At 42.7% G+C, this 24,027-nt stretch overlaps 1 protein-coding gene across 1 annotated transcript; it reads right to left on the bottom strand.

Moving 5' to 3' along the window:
• Positions 1 to 11,211: 11,211 nt before the first annotated feature.
• RNF114 (ring finger protein 114) lies at positions 11,212 to 22,351 on the bottom strand. Its single transcript, XM_054981913.1, has 6 exons — positions 22,171 to 22,351; positions 18,480 to 18,630; positions 16,532 to 16,638; positions 15,141 to 15,255; positions 13,990 to 14,097; positions 11,212 to 13,409 (listed from the first exon to the last, which is right to left on the bottom strand). Exons 1-6 carry the CDS (start codon positions 22,305 to 22,307, stop codon positions 13,344 to 13,346), a joined length of 684 nt encoding a protein of 227 aa, XP_054837888.1. The 5' UTR covers positions 22,308 to 22,351; the 3' UTR covers positions 11,212 to 13,343.
• Positions 22,352 to 24,027: the final 1,676 nt, after the last annotated feature.

The raw sequence follows: 24,027 nt of genomic DNA, 5'->3' as shown, positions 1-24,027 counted from the left end.
TGAAAGCATTACCTGTTTTGTATTTATCCCGTCCCCAGCCTTACAGGGATGCCTTGAAATTTAAAACTATCTTGGAATTCCAGTAATCTGAATGCCAGATGTGTAATTAGGCCCTAAAAAGGTGGTGGGGTACAATATGGACTGAGACTGCTGCACTGGAAAGGGGGAGTCATTGATCATGATGCAGCTAGGCACACTGCAGTCCCATTACATTCAGTGACAGTAAAACCACACTCCTTCCCTGTTCAAAAATCTGCTGCTGCTTTAAGGCTTTATTTATACTGCACCTGCCTTCCCAAGCGGGACTCAAAGCATTTTACATCTTTCTCGGTTTTATTCTCACCACAACCCTGTTGTTAGTCTGACACGAACCACTTCACCACATTGCCTGTTCCTCCAGTGTAAGGACAATGGTGGATCCATTCAAGTGTGCAGAAAGCCCTCATAAGGCCACATGCATGCTAGCTGTTTATTTATTTATTGACTTCATTTATAGCCCATGTTTCCCAGTGAGACTCCAGGCTGACGGTATAATATAAAAACAATTCAATCGGATAGCCCAAAGCCTCCAATAAACAATGCAGTAGGACTAGGATAAGAGAACTGGAAAACAATGCAAACCAAAAACCGTCTGAGGCATAGCATTCCATAATGTAGAAAGTGGCTAACAAAAGTAAGAGCCAATGCAGTAAAGTAAACATTGCAGTAAAATAAACATTCCCTTATAAAAGCAACCACTGGAGCTATTCCATTACACTACAGTTGTAATCCCTTCTTAAGAATTACAGTGTTTGTCCTCATCCATCTGTGTGTAGAATTGGCATCTGCAGGTACACTCAGTATAAAATGCGCATTTGGACACAAATGCACACCCACGTTGCAAGCCTACCTGAGCGGCAATTAAACTACCAGGATGCAAATGAGGATGTACATTTCTCATCAGGGTCACTAGTTATTGTACATGTCTAATACTGGATGGGAGCGATTTCATTCAAACTTTGCCCGTGCAAAATTTCCTAAAGGGCTTGATACAGGATTTCTGTTTATTTGTTTCCTCCAAGATGGCAATCTATGCAGTCTCATAACTCCTTTAAGGTTGACAAAGATTTATAATACTGTGAATAGTAGGTGTTGGTTCTGCGGAGACAGGCATCTTTCCTGTGTGATGGACATGCAAATGTGCCTCCAATTATATCAGCCGGGTTGGAAAAACACATTTCCTCCAAACTAGAGATATTACATATTACAAACTAGAATATTACATATTCTTCAAATGGCAGTCGTACATAATATTACTGCTGCCAGGAATTAAAAAAACAGCCACCAAGATTCAAGATTGGCTGTTCAAAGTAAAAGATCAATGTCTTGGTAAAATTAATGAATCACCAAAAATATAGTGATGTATCCTGGACTCATTATAGTCAGGAGTTGTATAAAGGCTGGATCTGGCAACAGAATAGTTAGAAGTAGAATCTTGGTCACTCAGTGTTGGTATTTTTGTTTTTATGCTTATGTGGGTGGTATTTAATGGGGTTTTTTTTGACAATTTACTTTTGTTCTCTCTTTTTTCAGTTGTTGTAGTTTAATCAATTAAGTAAAAATACAGGATTTCTAGAGATACCTCATAAATGTGTCATAAGCAGGGCTTTTTTCTGGGGAAAGAGGCGGTGGAACTCAGTGGTGGAACTCAAGACTGCACAATGACGTCACTTTGGGTCAGCTGGAACAAGGGGGGAGTTTTTTAAAGTTTAAATTGCCCTTGGCGAAAATGGTCATATGGCCGGTGGCCCCACCCTCTGATCTCCAGACAGAGGGGAGTTTAGATTGCCCTCCGTGCGCTTGGCGGCGCGGAGGGCAATCTAAACGCCCCTCTGTCTGGAGATCAGAGGGCGGGGCCACTGGCCATGTGACCATTTTTAAGAGGTGCCGGAAGTCCGTTCCACCACGTTCCCGCTGAAAAAAAGCCCTGAGTCGTAAGTGCATTTGCCGATCTTCATCCCTTGCTATCTTTGCTACCTCCTCCCTCTCCCCATTCTATTCTCTTTCCACTATCAGACTTGAGATTGTAAGCTCCTTGGGGCACAGACTGAGATATGCCTCTGATGTAAAATGTCACACACACTAACAGTGCTGTAATGAACTTAAAAGTGGTCCCTTTGTTTGTATAAATACCTGGCATGTTTTGGCTTTTGTGTACTTTAGTACTGATTTAGCTACAGACCTGGACCTGGTTTGTTAACATAGGCACAAAAGCCACATTAAAATGCAGAATTTAGATAAAATAAAAGCAGCCAGCTGTGAATTTAGAAGAAGTAAACAGATCATAAACAAAGGCTAGTGGCAAAATCTTAAATATGTGGGAGACGGGGAAAAAGAGGCACTGAACACATGAAGCTGCCTTTTATCTCAGTCAGTATTGTCTGTTCAGACTCGTGGAGACTCTCCAGGGTCTCAGGCAGCCGTCTTCATATCACCTTCATATCACTGGAGATGCTGGGGTTTGAACCTACGGTGTTCGACATGCCAAGCAGATGCTCTACCACTGAGCCGCTGGCCCCTCCTTCATTGGAACCATTTTTTAAAAAATTACTGCAATGTAATCTTTTCAGTTAAGGAAATCCAAATTGTCACAAAACAGTTTGCAATTTTTTTGTTTTAATTTCCCAGAATTCTTAATCAGACTGGATGTTCCATATAAAGGGGAGAAAAGAGGAAGGAGGATAGAAAAGTCTTTCAGGGGGTTTCAGAAAAGATGCATTTGGCAGCCTCCTGGAAATGGAAACCAGGAAGTGTCAGACTTCAAGTAGAGAAGGCTAGGTGCAAACTTAAACTCAAGATGCACCATTCTCTTGTTGCAAGTACAAAACGCAGCAGTTAATCAAAACGCTCAGAAGAAAAGCATGGAGGTCCTATATTAAGAAAGCTTCATATCACTATTCAGTGATCCACTCCTCATATCTGATGAAGGGAGATTTGACTCTCAAAAGCTCATACCCTGGAAATCCAGTTGGTCTCTAAGGTGCTACTGACCCAAATCTTGCTCTTCTACTACAAATCAACACCACAATCCGCCTGAAACTAACAAAAGCGTATCTGGTATCTGATGAATTGAGCTTTGACTCATGAAAGCTTATGCCCTGGACAATTTTGTTGGTCTTTAAGGTGGTACTGGGCTTGAATTTTGTTCTGCTGCCTAAAAGAGGATAACTTGTTTTCACTTGTGGAAATTCTGAGTAGCAGAAGCATGACATAGCCTTGTGTTGAGGGTTTTTAGAATGATTGTGTTACTATCACACTCTGCTGAGATAAAGGAGGCAGTTCACACCATGGATAAAGCTATTGTCCTAAGCTGTCTCCACAGACTGTTACCAAGTCACTGACAAAGTGCTTTGGATCAGTTCCACCCTGTGGTCATTTGTTCTGGAAAGAGTGACTCACAAAAGGTTATGCTAGACCTAGTCTGTTGGTCGCTAAGGTGCCGCTAGACTCCTGTTTTATTCACTTTTCCAAGGGATACTGCTGTCAGTCCTTTGCATCATCCGCAAATCTTGGCACACTTTAAAGATGAAGAGAATAATTTCCTTCAGCATTTGAATTCTCACTTTTTGACCATCAATTCCCTCTTAAGTAGCTTAGAACATTTTAAAATGTGCTCAACCCCGCCCCCTCATTCTTCCCCATAGGGTTGCCAGCCTCCAGGTAGTGGCTGGAGATCTCCCAGAATTACAACTGGTCTCCACCTGGAGAAAATGGCTACTTTGGGGGTGGACTCTATGGAATTATGCCATGCCCAGGTCCTTTTCCTCCCCAAACCCCACTTTCTCCAGGTTTCACCCCCCAGATCTCCAGGAATTTCCCAACTTGGAGCTGGCAACCAATGCCCAATCACCTGTGGGTGTTTGGGGCCTGGTTCCAATGGGAGTCATCCAAGTTCAACATCTTACAGCCTATTCTTTCCCCACCATTTTGCAAAATAAAACAGAAGTCCAGTGGCACCTTAACGACTAACAATAATAACACTTTGTAAACTGCTCTGAGTGGGCATTAAGTTGTCCTGAAGGGCAGTATATAAATCGAATGTTATTATTATTATTATTATTTAATTCAATATGAGTTTTCGTGACAGATATGTGGACAGTGGAAACAAACACTACCATTCTGTAATGAATTCATCTGATTATTCTTCCCATCCCAAAGCATCATTCCCTAAAAGAGCTACACATCTCCAAAAGCACAAAGGGGTCAGATATTGTTCTGCCTCAGCTAGAATTCTGTTGGTGGGTTCAGGAGTAGCAATTGTTATCCTCAATTGGCAACTGGGTATAGAGAGGAGGGAATTGTAAATAGGGGGGGGGGGTTCAAATGGCCATAAAATGCAAAAGAGCCAGTCTGACATTTGTATTTAAAGCTCAAATGTATACAAGATAAGCACAGTGACCATTCACAAAAGTAGGCATTGGTGATAACCGAATGTTCCTAGCTTTGCTAAGCTATTTAACACCTGTAGCATAAGAGGAAATGGCCGTGCCAGTTGCTGCCTGCAAGAACACAACCAAACTTCCTGATACATTCAAGTTCAGCTGTTTTCATGCCGGCATTTCCCTTTGATGTTCTTTTGCTGAAGAACGGGGATTCCCAGGTCAGACAAGACATCTTACATGAGTGGGATCAAGTGAAAGACCTTACACTTGTTCTTCATTGAGGATACACATGCATCGCTAGGGAGACAGAGTACACTTGAATATAAGACCGCACAGAAAGTAAGTCACTTGAGAGTCCCCGTGTAAGATGTCTTGTTTAGAGAGACTCTGAGATGGTCTTTATACTGGTTGCTGGATGTTGCCATTTTTAATGGCCGTTTGTGTCCATTTATCCTTGTGCAGGGGCAGACCTGTTTGTTCTATAACAGCAGAAAGCCACTGTTGGCAAGTGATGGCATGCATCAGATTAATGAGCTCATGGTGGGATGGCTGCCTCTATGAAGTCCTCTAACAGAGATGCTTGAGTGAAGGGGGGGGGACGCGAGTAACAGACATCAGAGTCCAGCAGATATTAAGCCTTTGGACTTCCGTGGATTTAAAAGGATGCAACTCTGCTTAGGACCGCACTGTTACTACTTTGGTTTGTTGTTTGAGCCCTTTGTTGTTGGTGTGTGGCCATTTTAATGGCTTAAGGAATGGCACATAAGGATGGAGATGCCCACCAACTACTATGAGAAGAATAGTGGCATCTGTAGATCATTGATGGTATGCTGTGGAACAGCTGTGCTACAAGATTTTAAGGCAAAACAAGATTTTTTGTTGTTTTTTCCACAAGGGAAAAGTTTTTGCTTATGGGGGAAGCATGACCCCTTGGTTACTATTGATGGGATGACACTAGGGTTGCCAGCTCCATCTCGGGAAATTCCTGGAGATCTGGGGGAAGAAACCTGGAGAAAGTGGGGTTTGGGGAGCGAAAGGACCTTGGCATGGCATAATTCCATAGAGTCCACTCCCCAAAGCAGCCATTTTCTCCAGGTGAACTGATCTCTGTTGCCTGGAGACCAATTGTAATTCCGGGGGATCTCCAGCCACTACCTGGAGGCTGGCAACTCTAGATGACACCTTTTTGCAAACTATTTTTCTTCTCTTTTTATGCCTAAGGGAATGTTCTCTCCTCCTTTCTGATGTTTAGTTGGAAAATGAAGCAAACAGGCAGTCTCTTTACAGCGAGTGACTCTGTTCTCACATCCGCTGATGCAGCCCTCCATCATTCTCTGCATAAAGGCATTATTTTACATAAAATTTCATCTTTATTCTCTGAATCCAGGCTCTGTTTTCTGACACGTACCTCTGATAAATCATCCCCCCTCTTTGATTTTGAGGTGAGGTGAGGGGGGGGGGGTCAGTCCTCAATTCCAACACTTTGTTTTGAGGTTCTGTTTTTGCTTTAAAACATATTATGCAACAAAACATTTAGACCCCCTCTGTTAACAGAGAGGTGGATTTCCTTTCTTTAATCCAAACTATTTCCTGCCTTCAGAAGTGGGGCCTGAGGGGGCCACTGTTTCCCTTCCAGTTGCTGCTGTTAGTATGAAAAGTGTTCTAAATCATCTCCCCCTCCACCCCACAGGCCTTTTCCACACCACGGTCATTTGTATAGCTGCCTTGAGGGTTTTACTGCAAGATAAATAACACTTGCTACGTTGTGGTTGCAGGAAAACAGCACAGGCGGGTTCAGAGGTATGTGTCAGCCACCTAGGAGCCAAGGGTTACGAGGTGGGTGGCAAAAACAGGCCTCTCACAGAGGCTTACCAATATCCTCCATTGAGAACTTTTTTCCACCATCATGGTCTTTGAGGGGAATTTTTTTTTCTTGCACAAGCACACAAGAACCCCCCTAATTCACACTCTTCTCATCAGGTCCTGCTGTTGATTTTGGCAACCGAACACAGCACCTGCTGTAACACCCAGACTCCCTCTTGGTTCTAGGACAGCTATTTTAGTTAGGGGAGAGGGCCAGAGGGATGTGAGTTACTGCTAACATCACTGGTCCTCAACCAATGCGTTAGAAGAACCCAAAAGTGGATTGAGGCCTGAGCTACAGGGTGTGTGCCAATTTTGCTTTCTATGCAAAAGAAGAGGAAGTGTATGCTTATAATACAAAGTTATACGAATTGTTCTTGCCAATTAACAGGGATCCCCCACCTGAGAATTTTAGTTTATTGAGCATGAGTTCTATGAAGGATCTCTGTCCCCCCTCCCCAAACAATAATTCCCAGGGTTCCATAAATGGCTGTTAAATCAGCATAAATATATTCTGAGGGAGACAGAACTATGTGGAGGGAAGCAGAAAGGAGGCACATATTTAAAAACATCCTGGGTTCCATGCTGCAGACTGAAGCTGAAAGTGGCTTTGATTTTGCTTGAAAGCCAGCATGGTGCTGAAGTATCAGATTAGTACCTGGGAGGCTATGGTTCAAACCCTCCCAGCTATGTACCTCTCTAAGGAAATGAGACATTCCTTCAGCCCAACCTGTATCAGAGGGCTGTAGTAAGAAGAAAACAGTCTGGACTGGGAGGAGGGGATATGGTTATCAATTCCATCTTGGGAAATCCCTGGAGCTCATCAGGGTTGTGATATCACTGTAAAACTTCAATTTCTTTTAGGCTCTAAGCTTTATCATAGACTCTGCCATCTGAAGCTGCGATCTCCTCCAGGAGAACGGATCCCTGCAGCCTAGAAGTCAGTTGTAGTTCTGGGAGAACGCCAGGCCCCACCTCAAGGTTGGTAACCTAGGACAGACACCATTAAACCACCCACCGTAAGCTTATTGACAAAACAAATGGATACAAATGGACAGATGGTTTCTCATTTGGGTTACTCTGTGTATATTGATAACAGAACCACCAATATGTGTTTCATCTTCATCCTTCCTCTGTAATAGGCTCAGCGTGGTTTATAGTAACGCAGGCCAAATACAGAGGAAACGAAAATGGACTGAACATGACAATATCATCACTTTAAACCTATGCTCTGCTCTTACATGGGTCTTTCAAGTTTCCAATGAGCTTGTCTGGTTGGCTGGTGATGTGGGCCAAGCTTACATTTGGCCACTTTTTTCCCCAATCCAAATTTAAACAGACATGTATTTATATAAGCTGCTCCTTCTGTCAGGCATTAGAAAGTATATATTATGCTGGGAAGTTACAACAGAGTAATGCTATTACAGGGGAGGATTGATTGTGATTCTCCCCCATGACAGCTGTGTTAACAGGAACAAAATTTATTTATTTTATTCAATTTATATCCCACCCTCCCCACAGATGGGCTCAGGGCAGCTAACATTAAAAATACATTAAAATCAAAAAAACATAAAATCAATAATTTTTTTAAAAATCATTAAATACTCCAGGAGCTGGCTATTTAAACAAATATTGGGAGTCCGTATACGGGCATAGCAGATGGCTGAGGGTAGATGGAAGGAGGACATGCGCTGACACCCAGCCAAAGGCCCGGCAGAACATCTCTGTTTTACAGGCCCTGCAAAACTGTAACAGGCCCCGGGCCGCAGGGCCTGGATCTCCAGCGGGAGAGTGTTCCACCAGGCCGGGCCAGGGCAGAAAAAGCCCTGGCCAAGGCCAGATGGATGTCCTTCTAGCCGGGGACCACCAGGAGTTGCTTGTCTGCAGAGCGCAACACCCAGCAGGGGATGTAATGGCAGAGGTGGTCCCGCAGGTATGCAGGTCCCAGTCCGTGAAGGGCTTTAAACATCAAGGTTAACACCTTGAACTGGATCCAGAACTCCACTGGGAGCCAGTGCAGCTGGCACAGCACAGGATGAAAGTGCGCTCGGATTGGCATTCCGGTAAGGATGTGTGCCGCTGCATTCTGGACCAGCTGTAACTTCCGGGTCAGGCCCAAGGGCAGCCCAGCGTAGAGTGAGTTGCCATAGTCTAGCCTGGAGGTGACTGTTGCATGGATTACTGTAGACCTCAGGCACTAGGGCAATTCTCCCCCCCACCCACACACACAGTCACAATTCATTTCATTGCCTCACCTCACCTCCACAGTGTTCTTAGTTCATGCAGAACCAGTTCTTGTAGGACACCCATTTGTAGCATACCCCATTCATGCAGATTGTTATACACCCAGTTTGGTTGTGAATTCAGGATACAGGGGGAACACACCTATATTGTTCTGAGGAAGTGCGATGGTTAAGAGTCTTGTGGGGTCTTGTAGTTAACATCTGCAGAATCTACAGCAGTATTCATTGTGTATCATGCCATGTCCATTACACTATCATCTTCCTTTGTAACCCAACTTTATTACATTATTGTCCACAATATCTTTCACAGCCTCTCTCTCCAGTCTTTTACCTCCTGATTTGCTGTCTGTATTACTGTTTTTAGTGCAATGTCCTTTATTGCATTCACTGCATTCTTTTTAGCTGTAATCCACCTCGAGTCTCAGTAAGAAAGGCAGACTACAAACAAAATGCATACATTTGATGAGCTTAGACCAGTAAGTATTTCTCTGCCTATCCTTAGAGGGCTGTTGTGACGATAGCAAAGATGAGCCATGGATGCTGACCTGAGCTCTAGGGGGAAAGGGTGGCATTAAAACAACAAATAGAAGTTTTTATTTCCCCTAGCAACACTTAAATGCTTGCACAGCCCACCCCAGCTCAGGAAAGAACATACAAGGTGAAAAGGCAGTAATAATATACCACACAGTAAAGGTACCGACTTCAGCTTCTTTGCAGAGGACCTTGTATCAAGCCAACTATTCCTCTAACATTAAAGAAGATGAACTTATAACCATAGTGGAAATGTTTTTATTAGACTCTCACAAGTCTCTCTGGCAAGTCACAGCAAGGGCCTCTCCACCCACTGCAGCCCACCCTTCGCAGAAACTGAACATTTTCCACAGCTGTCCTCTTCACCCGTTGGCCCACCCATTTCACTATGATGTGGAAGATACACAACCACAAGCAAGCTGAAGAAAACAGACCCTGAAGTCACAAGCAGTAAACCCAAATAGCACCCTTCCTCCCACTAAATATCCACTGAACAGCTCTTCTGCAAAAGCTTTATTGAAACAGAAGGTGTGCACGAGAATCACACCTGTATTCCACTGCTTGAGGCTTGGTCATCTTCCCTTAAAGTAAAGGCTGCATAGATAGGGGCAGTCAAAGGTCTGAGGCATACCTTATTGAAAGCACAGAGATTTACCAGATCTTAGCTTAGCAGCAAGTAGTAAACTGGAGAGGAAGAGCTCCCTCTACTGTCCAGGTACTGCTATTTTTAGTATGACTTCACCAAAACATGGAAACTCAAAATCAGCTCCATGCTTTGTAGTTATGTTTGCAGAGAATGTACAACAGTTCTTGTATCTATAAGCATTAAATGTACATGCATCAGGACGTCTCACACTGAACAATGTGGACCTCTAGCCAAATGTATACAGGTATTTAAAAGGTGAATCTATCTCATTCCCCCTGCTACAGTTGGGATCCTGTGTATCTATCATACTATTTTCGTAAGGTTCCTAGTAAAGCACTGTAGACTTGGTTGTATTTGTACATCATTCTGAAGACACATCATTCCTACAAGTGGACTTGCTCTTTCCTGGTACAGTATCAATTCACCACCATTTCGTTAAAGGAGGAAGGTATAAACTTAACCCTCAGGAACTGAAACTTAGTAACCATGACCAATTTACAACATGCTAACTGAACTCATCCTCAGACATTTGGGCACAAGTTTTATTTGAGATATTACACTCTTTTGCCACAATGGGAACTCAAAGCAGCTTACTGCCTTATTCACCCCTCCTCCATTTTCTCCTTGCAAGCTTGTGAGGTACAGCAGATTGGTGCGTGACGGTCATCCAGAAGATAACTAGGTGAGTAGCCATGCTGGTCTGGAGTAGAACAGCAGGATTTTTGTCCAAGGGCACCTTAGAGACCAACAAGATTTTTACATTAGAAGGGAACAGTTTACATTCTGAAAATCTTGTTGGTCTCGAAGATGCCGCTGGACAAAAATCCAAGGTTGCCCAGTGAGTTTTCATGGAAAACTAGATTAAAACCTGGTTCACCCACTGGTTAGTCTCATACTTACTACAGCACAGTGGCTCTGTTATATATCCCATTTATACAGACCAACAGTGATGACCAAACTGTTACCAACTGTATTGGCAATATACCAGTTTCTGCAGGTTCATTCTGGCAGTGTACATGGGACACCTAGTCCCTGTACACACCAGAATCACTTTATGAAAATCTGTGTGGAGAGATTGACCAGTTCTTATTTTCTACACAGAGTGAGATCATTTGCCTGTAGCACGGGTGAAGATATTTTATGCTTGTTTGAGCTGTTTCAGACAGAACCATCAAAAAGGAGGAGGATTAAATTACAGGCAGGCTGACAACACTCTTCCAGTGAAGAGAGGTCAATGCAGCTTCAGTGTTTTATCTATATTTAATTACCTTCTTTCATACTCTCTCACAGACCGTGTCTATGGCAAGGAGAACAGTATTTTATGTTGGATAGTTTTAGAGGCACACATGCATTTTTAAGTAGGTCCAAAAAATTGCCTCAATGCAATTAGCTCAATACAAGAATGTATATAACTTTTTGCTCTACCTGTTAAGAGTCTACAAAAACGTTCTCCATGGACAGAGCTTGATTCATTCTTGCAGCTCAAATGAAAATCTTGGGACAAGAGTTTCAATAAACATTAGACTTTAATTGATTACTACATTTATTTATAATTTCATTTCAGAGCCAGAACAAGACAGTTTTGAAGTTCTAAAATTATTAAAATTACTAGAAGTGCACTTAGAATATGAGAACAAAGTAGCAGTCAGGTTTGTGTATTAGGATACCCAGTTCCTAAAAAATTCTGAAGAACAATGCTGTCATTTGCAGAGATACTGAGGACCATTACCAGGATCCAAACAGAAAATGCATATACAGAAACTAAGATTATTATCCAGCTGCCATCTTTGCCTCCCCCAATCACACTGAATGCCACTCTGACATACCACCCTCCCCCGGCACCCATGAGCTACTTCTGATGGGCACAAGAAGGCTACAAGAGGAAGGATAAGAATCTGAAATGCCCCACAACACTAGAGGTACTCTGTGTATGCTGACCAACCTCACCCAAAAATACCACTGCTGGGATGGTTCAGCACAAGAAGGGGGCTGGAATCCAACTAACCACACGATTTTGGATAGGATTTTAAAACAGGTTTAGTCAATCCACAAACAGAGCACATCCTAAAAAGTAGCACATTGATTGTGTAGGCCACTTCAGCATCTAGACACTCATGTCATGCGAACCTGCTTGAAGGCCATCAAATGCTGTCATCTTCAGTAGCTTGCCAGGTCTTCACTCTCAAATTTTAAAACATGGCTGTTATGTTGAATGGTGTGTATTGATTTGTACAACCTCTGCTACTGCAAACTCCCAGGGCAGTTTGTTACCACAATAATTAGCAGAAGGCAGTTAATACATAGAGCTAACCGTTTCAGATACCTCTCGATACAACTTCCTGAGCAATCTCTAGTCCAGTTCTCTTAATTTGTTTGATACAGAGTCATTCATTTCCACACAGTGAACATGACTTCTGAACGTGCCACCATAAGGCAAGATTTACACATCCATTAAAAAATCCAAATATTCAGGAGATGCAGTATTTCAGACTAGTACATGGTGGTGCATTCAGATATGATCACCCTACCAAAAAAACCAAAACAAACCCTGTTACACCACCAGTCTTTAGATATCAAGAACTGACTGAGAATCAGGCCTCTGATTCACTGGAGAGCTAGCCTTCTGACCCACAGCAGCACAAGAAATCATGATGTGGGCATACACACCAACTTCAGCACATGGACACTGAACTCTCTGCATGGAACTTTTCACATACATGACATCTTTCTTATACATACAGAAGCATAAAATCAAGGAAGTTCTACTTAAGAGTTCAGTAGTCCAGTATTTGCTATGTCTAAGGAACCAGAAGTTAAAATTATTTGCTACTATCAAATTGTTTTCAATTCTAGGTATAGAGGTAGAATTATACAAGGGCATATTTGAGCTTAGGAAACCAGAAATAACGTGTTATATGTTTGAATCCATCTGCCTTCCAAAAAAACCAAAGTCACATTTAGCATTTGAATTTCACATGGATGTTAATGGTGGAAAAAGAAAATGACAAATAGGACTGCCCTAACAGATTCCCTCCAAGCTCATGGAAGGTATTGTCAAGTTATTAAATCAAAACATCAGCCTGTTATGGAAGTGCAACACTGTGCTTGTAACTGAGACTTTATGCATTAAGGGCTGATTATAGTGTTTGTATTATTTCAATATAAAATCAAGCTCATTATTTTTTAGACAATCAAGGGACGCAAAACTGTTTGACATTTGAGGCCAATAATCAGAACTGCCAAATATCCAGAAAAAAATGGGAATCTTCCTATACGTGACCCATATTAGACAGAGAGCAATATAGTTTTTAGAAAGGGTGCCCACAGGCTAGAATTACTGGTAATGCTTCAGGAGTTTTACAGTTTGGGAAACTTAGGAAGAGGCTGAAACTGAGGAAAACAACAAATAACTAAAAAATCCTCAAATCAAACAGAATGAACAAAATGTTCCCTGCAGCATATCAGCAAGATTACTAGAAAAAGAGAAGCAGTAAAGCAACACATATGGAGACCACAGGAATCAGAGCCAGGAGTTGGACTTTTCTCTTTATGGATGCCAGAGAATGTGGGGGTAAGAAGTATCCGGGGCATGTCTCCCCCTAATGGAAGCCAAATTTAAGAGTTTATTTCCTGCTTTGTTCATTGATCCCTCAAGGAGCGCAACATAACTTGGGCAATCATATCATCTTCATCAGCATCATAATCCTAAAACAGAAGACAGGAGAGAGTAAGCATGAGCAAAGGAAGTTTGGTCTTGTCCCCCAAATGGGCCTTGATGAAACTGAATGCCCTGTTTCCTTTATTCTTCTGGTTTCTCTACAGCAGGGGTCCCCATCTTTTTAAAATCAACAGGCGCTGTTGGAATTCTGAGAGGGGTTGGCGAGCGCCACTCCAAATGGCCACCACAGGAGGCGGATCCAAACCTAAAATGGATTTCACATAAGGTTCTGCCTCTAACAGAAGAAGGCTCTAACTGAAGACCTCCCCTCCTCATCTTGAGAAAAAAATAGTCTGAATGGCCCCACCCACTTCCTGAAAAGCTTTGCAGGCACCAAGAGAACAACTGGCAAGCACCATGTTGGGTAACCCTGCTATATAGACAGATACAGATTCTGGGCATGCTCACAGTATGGCTGCGGTTTAGCTCACTTACTGTCATCATAGTGGCTGTCACTGAAATAGTGTTAATTTAAAGCCGTATTTTCAAGAGGTCAAAGAATCCAAGAGTCCAAAAGCAAGTTCTACCTTTTATATCCGTGGAACATTTTTTGTGCTTGATACTTACCACAAATGTATCATAAGAAAAACGATGCCGTCGTTGAAGATGCTCCATGAAGTTAGCACTTCTATAGCTTGGGTCACCCCACGGCATTGATGCACAAATTGGACAAACCTGGAAATGTTGACAGTTTAGCCACTCAACAACTCTTCCTGAGATTTTTCTCCTTTTGTATCAGACTGGCACACACTCTGACCTCTGTCTGCCACCTGAAATTTTTAAAAGCTTGGACCCAAAGAGACCCTGGAGATAGCAGAAGACACTTCTGTCCATGCACACTCGATGTCCAGCTGCACACTTCCCCCTACTCCCGTTGCATTATATACCACTACTGCGGGGTTCCTTTTCCCAGTTTTTCAGCAGAAAAAGGACTGTGGTAGGGGGAGGGGAGGAACAAAAAGGATAACCCTACTGCACGAGTCAACTCCACTCATGGTTCTTGGACACCAGTCAAGGTATCTGATGCATACTCAATGTTTACTTGAAAGCATTCAGGATTATTACAATGGGTTGCAACCAAAGGCTCTCTTCCACCAGAGGCTGCTTCTCTTAGCAGAAGGAAGTCTGCTAAGTCCAACCTAATTTACCCAAGATTAAGAAGAGTAATACTACAAGTATAACAGAACAGTGATTGATTTCATTTGTATCTCGCCTTTCTCCTTAACAAAGGACCCAAAGCAGCTAACATTGTTCTGCTCTCCTGCACTGGAACATCGGGATCATCCCAGTTAAGGATCTATGCTTCTGAAATTAACTACTCTGAACTACCTTTTTAGAATACAAGTTTAAACAGGTAAGATTATTAGGTCTACTTCCACCAAAAAGTGAGATAATATATTAATTACAAAAAATGGGCTGTAACCATGTTAAATATTAATGAATGCCAACCTGATGTAGAACCATAATTTGCTTCAAGGCACCCCGATTCAGACAACCACTCAGCCCATCTTTCCTCTCAGCTTGGCCTACCTCATAAGACATATGGAATTCACAAAGTTTTGCGCTGACATTCATCTTTATGATTAATCGAATGATCAAAACTTCTCTACTTGTTACAGAATAAGCCTTCAACAAAGAAGGTTTCACACTACAATACAGAGCAGCCTTTCCCAACCCCATGGGTTAGTCCAGGCTGTAGAAAATAAAATCAGTATTACCACTCGCTTTGCATCCATGCTGTGATACTTCCGGCAGTGTTCTACCAGCCCTTCCTGGTCCAGGTTTCTCTCATTGCAGTAAGGGCATGGAAATGTAAACCTATTTGGAACACTCCTGGAGAAAGAGAGGACGAGGGACTTCACTTCTCTGAAAGGTTATGCAAATAAAGGCTCCCAATTTTGCAGCAGGATAATCCCATGTGGAGAGAAGCATCTTACACCCAGACAGCAGCAAATGTTTTTGCAGTACTCTCTAAGATCACAGCTTCCCCCCACCCCCCCCACATCATCTCCAGAAATGAAGAGAAGCATGCAGAAGCCATTTATAGATTAAAAAAAACAAGTGCTTTCCATTTGGGCAGTTTTCATAAAATGAAAAGCAAAAGCTCTCTTCATTCTGACAAAGAACAGCATTAATTTTCATGATACAGATAAACCATTCAATGTAAGGTCCTCTTGAGTGCAAGGACAACTAAGTGATGCAGCCGCTTCCCACTAGAGAGCCAAGTAATTTGCCATGTCTCACACCAAGGACACTGTCATCATGTCGTATGGGGACAGAAGGACCAAGAGACCCTGTCTGTCTGCTCACAGCAAGTGGTCTTGGCCCTTCAGAGAAAAAGACCTCTTGCAGCAGAAATTGGCTTTTCTTAAGTGTTATGTATGTGCCAAAGGCTTTGCAGTGGATAAAGGGGATGCTGGCAAACACTAAGCCAAACCAATACTTGCATACTTGCCTAATGGTAAAGGGTGCAAGCCTTTTACTTTACTGGCATCCCACTTCTAGGAGTCTTAAGACACATCATGGGCCATGGCTCCTAACCACTCAATCTATTTTGATCCCCATCAAAAGCAAGCCCTTTCAGATATTTTATTTAGCATTTTGGGTAACAATGTGGAAGCTTGAAACAGCTTCTTCTGACTCCTGCAAACTGCTTCTACCGTGACTCTCAATTCACAGGTATCTTAAGGCCTTTAGAATGGTGTCAATTTCATCCACATGGCATCTTCACATTCAATCAAGAAAGTTTTTCCGAAGCCATGTTTCTGGAGTGAAACAGATACAGCTAACCATTGTGCAGTTAACAACTGATAGTGATCTCGTCATGGGTCTCAAGAGCTGCAAAGTTAACAAGTCAAGAGTTTCCAGCAGAAGGCTGCAAGTGGCAACACTTCCCCCACCCTTACAAAGAACTGCCCACTTTTTACTACTAAATGAAGAGTTTCTAAAGCCCCCTTCCCTCCCAATTATCTACTGAAGCAATCATTAGTGATCCCAGTGGAACACCAAACACAGTAGCATTTGGTTAAGACTTATCAGTCCTCAATTTGTGATGCCTCCTCCCCCTTTAAACACCAGCAAGCAAAGTGTGACTCTCCATAGGTGTTACCTGGTATCCTGTGGTGGATCTTTAGTCACAGCTCTAACACCTTCCATTATGTAATTCTGGTATTTTAGACAAGAAGCCACATGACTACGCAGCTTTGAGAGGTACATCTGTACAGGAAAAGTCAAACAAGGTTCTCTCTTTAATATGGAGACAGGAGATGCTTCAGACTGAATGTAAAATGAACATTCTCAGAAGTACAAAAAAAATCCACTTGCTGCTTCAGCAACACTGAAGCACAGCAGGCTCCAGATCAACTTCTAAAGGGACATACAAGGCTCAAATGATCTGCAGTAAGGTCACAGTATCTTGCCAGATCCCTTACAGTGCCTCAGACAGCTAACATCTTGTTTACCTGGCCAGTATTACTTTTTTTCTTTCATTCCCTGGAGACACATCAGGCTACAGTACTGTCTCTCTCATGCATCAAGTTAGGTGGTCTAGCTTTCTTCCTTCTTATAGTGTAATAGTCAAATATAAGCACATCGCTTTTTACATTTCTTTTCGGTGGCAATCATGCTAGCAATGCAAGGGTTACCAAAGACAGCATCAGAATTGTACTTTGCACGGCAACTTGTCCCTCCATGTCACATACCTCATGGTTAATTATTTGAAACCAAACCTTAGGGCGCAGGTGGTAGAAAGTGATACGTGTTTAACTAACATGGACTTCACTACATAGAAGGCCCAATATATAATAGAATTAAACTCCCATAACCATTTGATGAGTTTGCTAACATTTTATCATAATGCTACTAATATCTAATTAGGCATGCATCTTACAGAAATACACAGTACTTCTTATGCTCTCTTATTTGTGGAGTTTATGAAGACAAGATGGTAAAGACCATATTCATTCTATGAATGGAAGCTGGGCTGCATTCAACTCACCTAAGGAATCCATACCCAAAATAGGATCTGAGCTCAGGTTTACAAGAGTTGAACTGCAAGAACAGTGACCGAGTGTTTCTTAAAGTGCCAGTAATTTAGAATTTTTGCCCAGAAAAACAGATGGCTGCCCCAACAGCATTTATTGTATCATGCTAGTATATTGTGAAAATACTGATGCCTACTGTGAGAAGGTCATGTAAAAAAAATAACCCAGCATTATGAAGCTAATGGGCACACTCAGTTTGAAGGATGAAGGCAAAGATAATCTTATAGATGGTTTCAAGAATCAACATTCTTGCTTTATGTTATAGATTTTCCTTGTAGAAAAGAGTTTCAGTATAGCCAATTTATTTTAGAATCCACCTGCGGTACAATACGAGTCTGTGATTTTTCCTAGACTGGTGCTGTTTACCTATGCTCTAGTTTCCAAAGATCTCAAGGCTTTTCACCTTGCTACAGAGCTGAACTCTCATTGCAGTCCTTTAGAATAAAAGCTGATCTACTCTTGAATCAATCTTAGCTTATGACAGAGAGCTGCAATCAAGATGTAATCAAGTGTAATCAAGTGTAATCAAGATGCTAACTGTACTAACTAACCAACATGCTGCCTATAAAAGGAGTTACACCATTTATATGCAGCACTTACCTACAACAAACTGTTAGAAATTTTGTAATGTATACATCAAATCCGTTTCAGTTTTATTGATAGTTACCTTCCCTGTTACACCAAACAGACAAACTGCATAAGAATTTATGCTCTGGGAGTCAGGGAACTTTACCTGTGGCAAAATCTGTTAACTCCAGACTGCTTCTGAAGCTGACAGATCTCACTACTGGAAGTATCTGCAAGTTCCACCTGCTATGTTACAGTTGAGATGAGTCCAAATTAAAGCAGTGCTCGTGCTCTCTCTCTCTCTCTCTCGCATGCTCTCGTGCTCACTCACCCACACCCAGTGAGAAAAGGAGATTTCATTAAGTTACTACTAGTAGCATTAAGAAAACAGATCTAAAAATGGCTTCTATCAAGACTATGTAGGTAACGTGTTCCAATATTCCTTACTTTTTTACTGCAGCCATTGCAAGTGGTCTCTGTCATTTCAATTTGCTTTTCCAAGTCCAAAGCTCTGCTGCCATAAGACAAGGTACTGCGGCAAACTCCACAAACTGGCTTTTTTGGCTTAAGACATTCTTGAATGCACGGCATACAAAAGCTAGCATGGAAGAAAGACACTATGAGAACATTCCCAATGCAGAAAAAGCAGCCAGAACGCAAACACCACCACCCCACCGCCCATTATACCAATGTCAACAGGGAAGAGTCAAGCCATCTTATTAGAATAATAACATTCAATTTATACACCGCCCTTCAGGATGACTTACCACCCACTCAGAGCAGTTTACAGAGTTTATTATCCCCACAACAACAAACACCCTGTCAGGTGGGTGGGGCTGAGAGAGCTCCTAGAAGCTGTGACTGACCCAAGGTCACCCAGCTGGCTGCAAGTGGAGAAGTACCGTGCTATTTTTAAACTTTAAAAACTTAACCTGGTTGCAGCACCATGGCTCATTCAAGCGTTTCTCCTCTTTAAGAAACAAGCCATATCACATATAGGAGGCTATTTTATACCACTAATTAATGCTATCACTCGCAAGGCTGCCTGTTGACCACCCACTATAGTGACAATGACTGTGATGTGTGAAACATTATATTACTGCTGTCCCTTATACACAAATGAATATATCTGATACTATTTTCATTAATAATATCTACAACTAGTAGGATTGAAAGGCATTTTAAATTCCTAGGGTCAAGAGAAGGTTAGTACAAAACAACCCTGCAAAAAAACCCATCACACTTCTTATACGTTTGGATGAGGGGAATAATCCTAATACTTCTGCATATGAGAAGTGGCATATTTTCTATTGGATACAGCTGCAAGTTCCTAATTTACTCCTTTAGAATGGGAGAAAATTAAGATAACACCACACTATTACCAAGAAAGACTAATGCATTTCATGAGTAATAAATTTACAAGTTTAGATCTGTCCTGTATAAATAAGCATTGATCCATTTTGTCTCTTCAATTGCGCTCCACCACAAAGAAGAGTCACTTTTAAAATATGAGGTAAAATAGGAAGATGCTGGCTAAGGGGAAGAGCAGAGCCAAGCAGAAAGGATTATATGCCACCTCAGCAAAGAGTGGTTTAAGTTTCTTTTCTCTCCATCATTTGTATTTCCCAGAATCTCTTGCTCATGTATTTACTAAACGACTCTAGATTTCTATACACCCAACAAACTAAGTATATTACAGCTCTTGAGCAGAGGCTAGAGCAGTGGTAGGCAACTTTTATGGTTTGAATACCACCCCCCATCAATTATCTACCTGTTAAGGTGTAAGTGTGCCCACAAACCAAAAAGGGAGGGGAGGAGAGAACAATGGTTGTAGCTGGACAGAGACGCTACATTTTTTGTACACAGATCAATATTCTTCCACATGGAAGTAAAGGGGTAATATAAGATTGCTTTAGAAATGTCACTATGAAACATCAGTGGCTTTGCTATCAGTGTACATGGTTAAGTACATGCTTGCAAGCAAATTAAATAGTATCTGCACAGTGTTGTAAAAGAAGTGTTGTAAAATAAGATCCAAGTGAGGCACAAGGGTGCCAGAGGAAGGGTTTACACTTCAAAGTTTCACTCTTGGAACTACCAGGCTCGAAGTTCTGATTTTAAACAATTGCTCTTCTACAGAAGGGCACTCCTCCCCCTAGATCCTGCTGAACTACACTTCTGCTTCTGAAGTGGAAAGTAACTGCCATGTAGTGCAAAACAGTCTATCACACCACTATTTGGCACTTAAGCTGGTTTTACCTTCCTTGGTTTACACACACACACACACACAACTGAAATAGGGCATAAATCATCTGAATGTTTCTATTCTTTACCATCGGTATTTCCCAGAATTTCATGTTTGTTTTAGCAGGACTTTCTTTCCCAGTAGAACTTTCACTTTCAGAAAAGACTGAAAGCTGGTTAAACATCCAAGTCTTGCTGCTGTTTCCTTGCCCATTGCAATAGTCTAGCAGTCCATACCCAAATACGGATTACAACACCTATGTGCATACAAATAGACCACAATGAGGCAGCAGCAACCAGATGAACAACAGACTTCAGACCAAAAGGGAGGGATTTCCAAAACTCCCAAACATTAACCATTATCTGTAACTGGAAAACTTCTAAGCTGGCAAATTGCCAGGCTGAAACCTTTCCCCAGTAATAGAAAAGAGCAAGAGTCCAGTAGCACCTATAAAACCAACAAAATTCATGGTAGGGTATGAGCTTTCATGAGTCACAGCTCACTTTTTCCGATACAGCTATAATGCGAGTCCTTTTATCCTGGAGAGTGGAGTGATTTCAGATGGAGTGATTCATATGACAATAGCAGAAATGACACTAGCCGGTGAATGACATGGATTAGGTGGGATATGCAGAGGGGGAGTAGGTGTGGAGAAATCCGCATTGGCAATGAGAAAGGAAGTCTAGATCTTGATTCAATCAAGGTGGCTGCATTGTCCTGAGCTTTGTTATCAGTTGCAATTCAGCAGTCTCTTTGAAGAAGTGAGCAGTGACTCACAAACGTCTCAAAGGTGCTACTGGACTCTTGCTCTTTTCTACTGTTTTAATTAGGTTTGCAGAAGAAATTTTAGGAAGTGCACATTCTAATACTTCCTCTTCTGTATAGTTATTAAGAAATGGGGGGGGGGAGCTGAACACAAAGGCTTATTCTATTATAAAAAGAACCATCTTGGCTTAGCTTTTACTTTGGGTATCTGAGGATACAATAGGAGGAACCTCAGGGAAGAAAAGAAAGTGAAACAGAAAACAGTCAACAGTGAGAAGAAACACACCATATGATACTGGGGGGGGGGGGGGTGGATCTATGAACAGTTTTCCCAACTGGGAAAGCAGCAGTTCCCTGGGCCATTTCAGGTAGGAAAAACAGGGCAGGGCTGACTTGTATACTCCCCAGTTAGGCCCCCAGGCACATATGCAAAAAGAGGAAGATGGTACAGTCCTTTATTCAACAGGCCCAAGGAGCAGCAAGTTAGCAGCACCTCTACAGGGGATCCTCGACCCACCCAAATATCCTAACCCATGGATCAAATCCAACTGCCCTAAATAACACAAGCACTCAATGTAGCTGCAAAACAACCTTCTTGAGAAATTAAGATTACCCAAAAACTCCAATGCACACCTGCTTAGAGAACAAGCAGCAACTAAAAAACTGAGTTAAGACGTGTACCGTTTCCGACAGAGAGAGCACAGCCCAGGGAAAGGCATGTACAGGGACACAGGCTTGCCAACCTGCAGGTGGTGGCTGGAGACCTCCCAGAATCACAACTGACCTCCAGACGACAGAAATCAGCTGCCTAGAGAAAATGGCTGCTTTTGGGAGCGGACTCTACAGCATTAATGCCCAGTAAGCCCCCCTCTCCAAACTCTGTCCTCTCCACGCCCCACCCAAATTTCCAGGAATATCCTAACCCGGAGTTGGCAACCCCGAGGAATGAGTTAAAAGCAATTCTCATAACCCTATCTGGAGCAAGTCAACCTCTTCTTGCCATCCTGGAGCTCTACAAGAACTAGCTCCATTCCCCCTCCCCCACCCCGGTCTCCAGGCCTGGCCCAGCCCCCTCCCCACTCCTAGCAACAAAGCTCCGCCGCGCCGCCCCGCCCTTAAGCCACTCACACATGGCCGCAAGGCGCCCGCACGGGGCTCTCGAAAACCTCCAAGCACACCGGGCAGGTGAAGCGGGAAAGCGGGTCTAGCCGCTCAGCGGCAGGCGCCGCCTCAGGAAACCGAGAACTCGCTTCGGCCAGCGCCATCTTGACGCGCCGACAACGAACAGCGAGCCCCTAAACGTTCCTAGAAGCGTTACGGCGTCCTATAAGGGCCATTCGCGTTCGACCGCGCCCACCGAACGCCGAGAGACCCGAGTGCGCGTGCGTATCGAGAAGGAGGCGCTGGAATGGTGTGACGGTGGGGAATTCCAGTTTCTTGGGAGAATTTTAGAGCGTTTCCGGAGCGATCTGTTGCAACAACCAAAAAAAAAGAAAAGAAATAGTTATTGTGACGTTGGCTTTCCTGGACTGAAGCCGAACTTCGGGTTGCGAAGTTCGGCTTGGAAAATACCTGGAGGTGGGGGCAATGCCTGAGGACGGTGGAGCTTGGGGAGTTGAGAGGGGTGTGATGGCATAGAGTCCGCCCTCTGACCTCCTCCTGATCTGAAGATCAGTTGTAATTCTGGGAGATCTCCAGCCAGCACCTGGAGGTTGGCAACTTTAGCTCCTAACAATTGGGCAAATTCTCAGGCTCTAAAGAGCTGCTGACAAAACGTACGCATAGCCTTGTGAATAGTCAGTAGTTACGCCTTGAGCGGGAATGGATACTGGGTCTTCCTAAGCCTAGTCTAACCACCATACCATGCTCAAAAAGAGTCCAGTAGCACCTTTAAGACTAACCAATTTTATTGTAGCATAAGCTTTCGAGAATCAAGTTCTCTTCGTCAGATGCATGATACAGTTTCACAAGGCAGTAGCTTCTATCTGCATAAGCTCCTCTGAAATGAATGGGAGATACCTAATTTTAAGAACATGAAGACCAACAACATGTAGAAACAATTGCTGTTCTTCAAAGAAAAAGTAGAAAAAATAAGACAGAGTTTTGTGCTCCCCAATTGCAAGATGATAGCCATTTAAATCTCCATGTTTGGGCTGCCAATTTCCAGGTGGGACCTGGCGATCTAGAATTAGAGCTGCTCTCCAGACTACAGAGAGCAATTCCCCTGGAGAAAATGGCAACGTTGGAGGTCGAACTTTATGGCATCATATCCCCATTGACCATCCTCCCCTCCCCACACCCCGTTTTCCCCAGGCTCCACTCCCAAATTTCCAGGAACTGCCGAATCCAGAGTTGGCAAGCCTAGTTGAAACTAGATCTGAGTTGTTCTCTGAGGAAGGGGAGGCAGCTGTAAAGACAAGAGTTAAGCAGAGATAGATCAGTTGAGAGCAAAAAGAGAGCCAACCTGCAAGGAGGATAAAAGCTCATTAGCTGGACCAAAATGGGAGAACCAGATTAAGAGCATATGTTTAAACTGCCATGGCCTCTCCTTCCCTCATCAAAATGAAAGAATTGTGCTTTTGAAAGTACTTTGTCACTTTGCTGAACTGCAGTTGTCTATGACAAATTAAATTGGTGTGTTTATTACGGTATTTATTTACTTCATTTATAGTCCACCTTTCTCGTTGAGACTCAAGGTGGATTACAGAATTAGAAGACAATGCCATCAAAACCGTGTAATACATAGTACTAACAGTACAAGCATTCCCCCACTGAAAACAATGCAATACAAACTGCATATAACAAACTAGGCAATGTGGGTTGGACTAAGACCTGGGAGACCTAGGTCTGAATCCACACTCAAAGAAGACACTTTCCCACAAAACCACAGACTTGTGTATGTATCTAGCCGCAGCTCTTCTTAGGATTGCTCTACATATCTATTCAAAGATGACAATCCTGTCCCTGTGGTGCTACACTTCAGAA

Source organism: Eublepharis macularius, chromosome 5 (assembly GCF_028583425.1).
Source record: "Eublepharis macularius isolate TG4126 chromosome 5, MPM_Emac_v1.0, whole genome shotgun sequence".
Taxonomy (NCBI): Eukaryota; Metazoa; Chordata; class Lepidosauria; order Squamata; family Eublepharidae; genus Eublepharis; species Eublepharis macularius.
This window is presented reverse-complemented; position numbering and strand designations above follow the sequence as displayed.

Bases quoted from the DNA above. Each gene is read 5' to 3' on its own strand.
- RNF114 (XM_054981913.1), bottom strand. From the start codon at position 22,307: ATGGCGCTGGCCGAAGCGAGTTCTCGGTTTCCTGAGGCGGCGCCTGCC. The intron at 16,639-18,479 runs GTAAGGAATATT...TTTCCTGTACAG, and splicing joins GCAATGGCTGCAGTAAAAAA to ATGTACCTCTCAAAGCTGCG. The intron at 15,256-16,531 runs GTAACACCTATG...CTCTTTCTCCAG, and splicing joins GATCCACCACAGGATACCAG to GAGTGTTCCAAATAGGTTTA.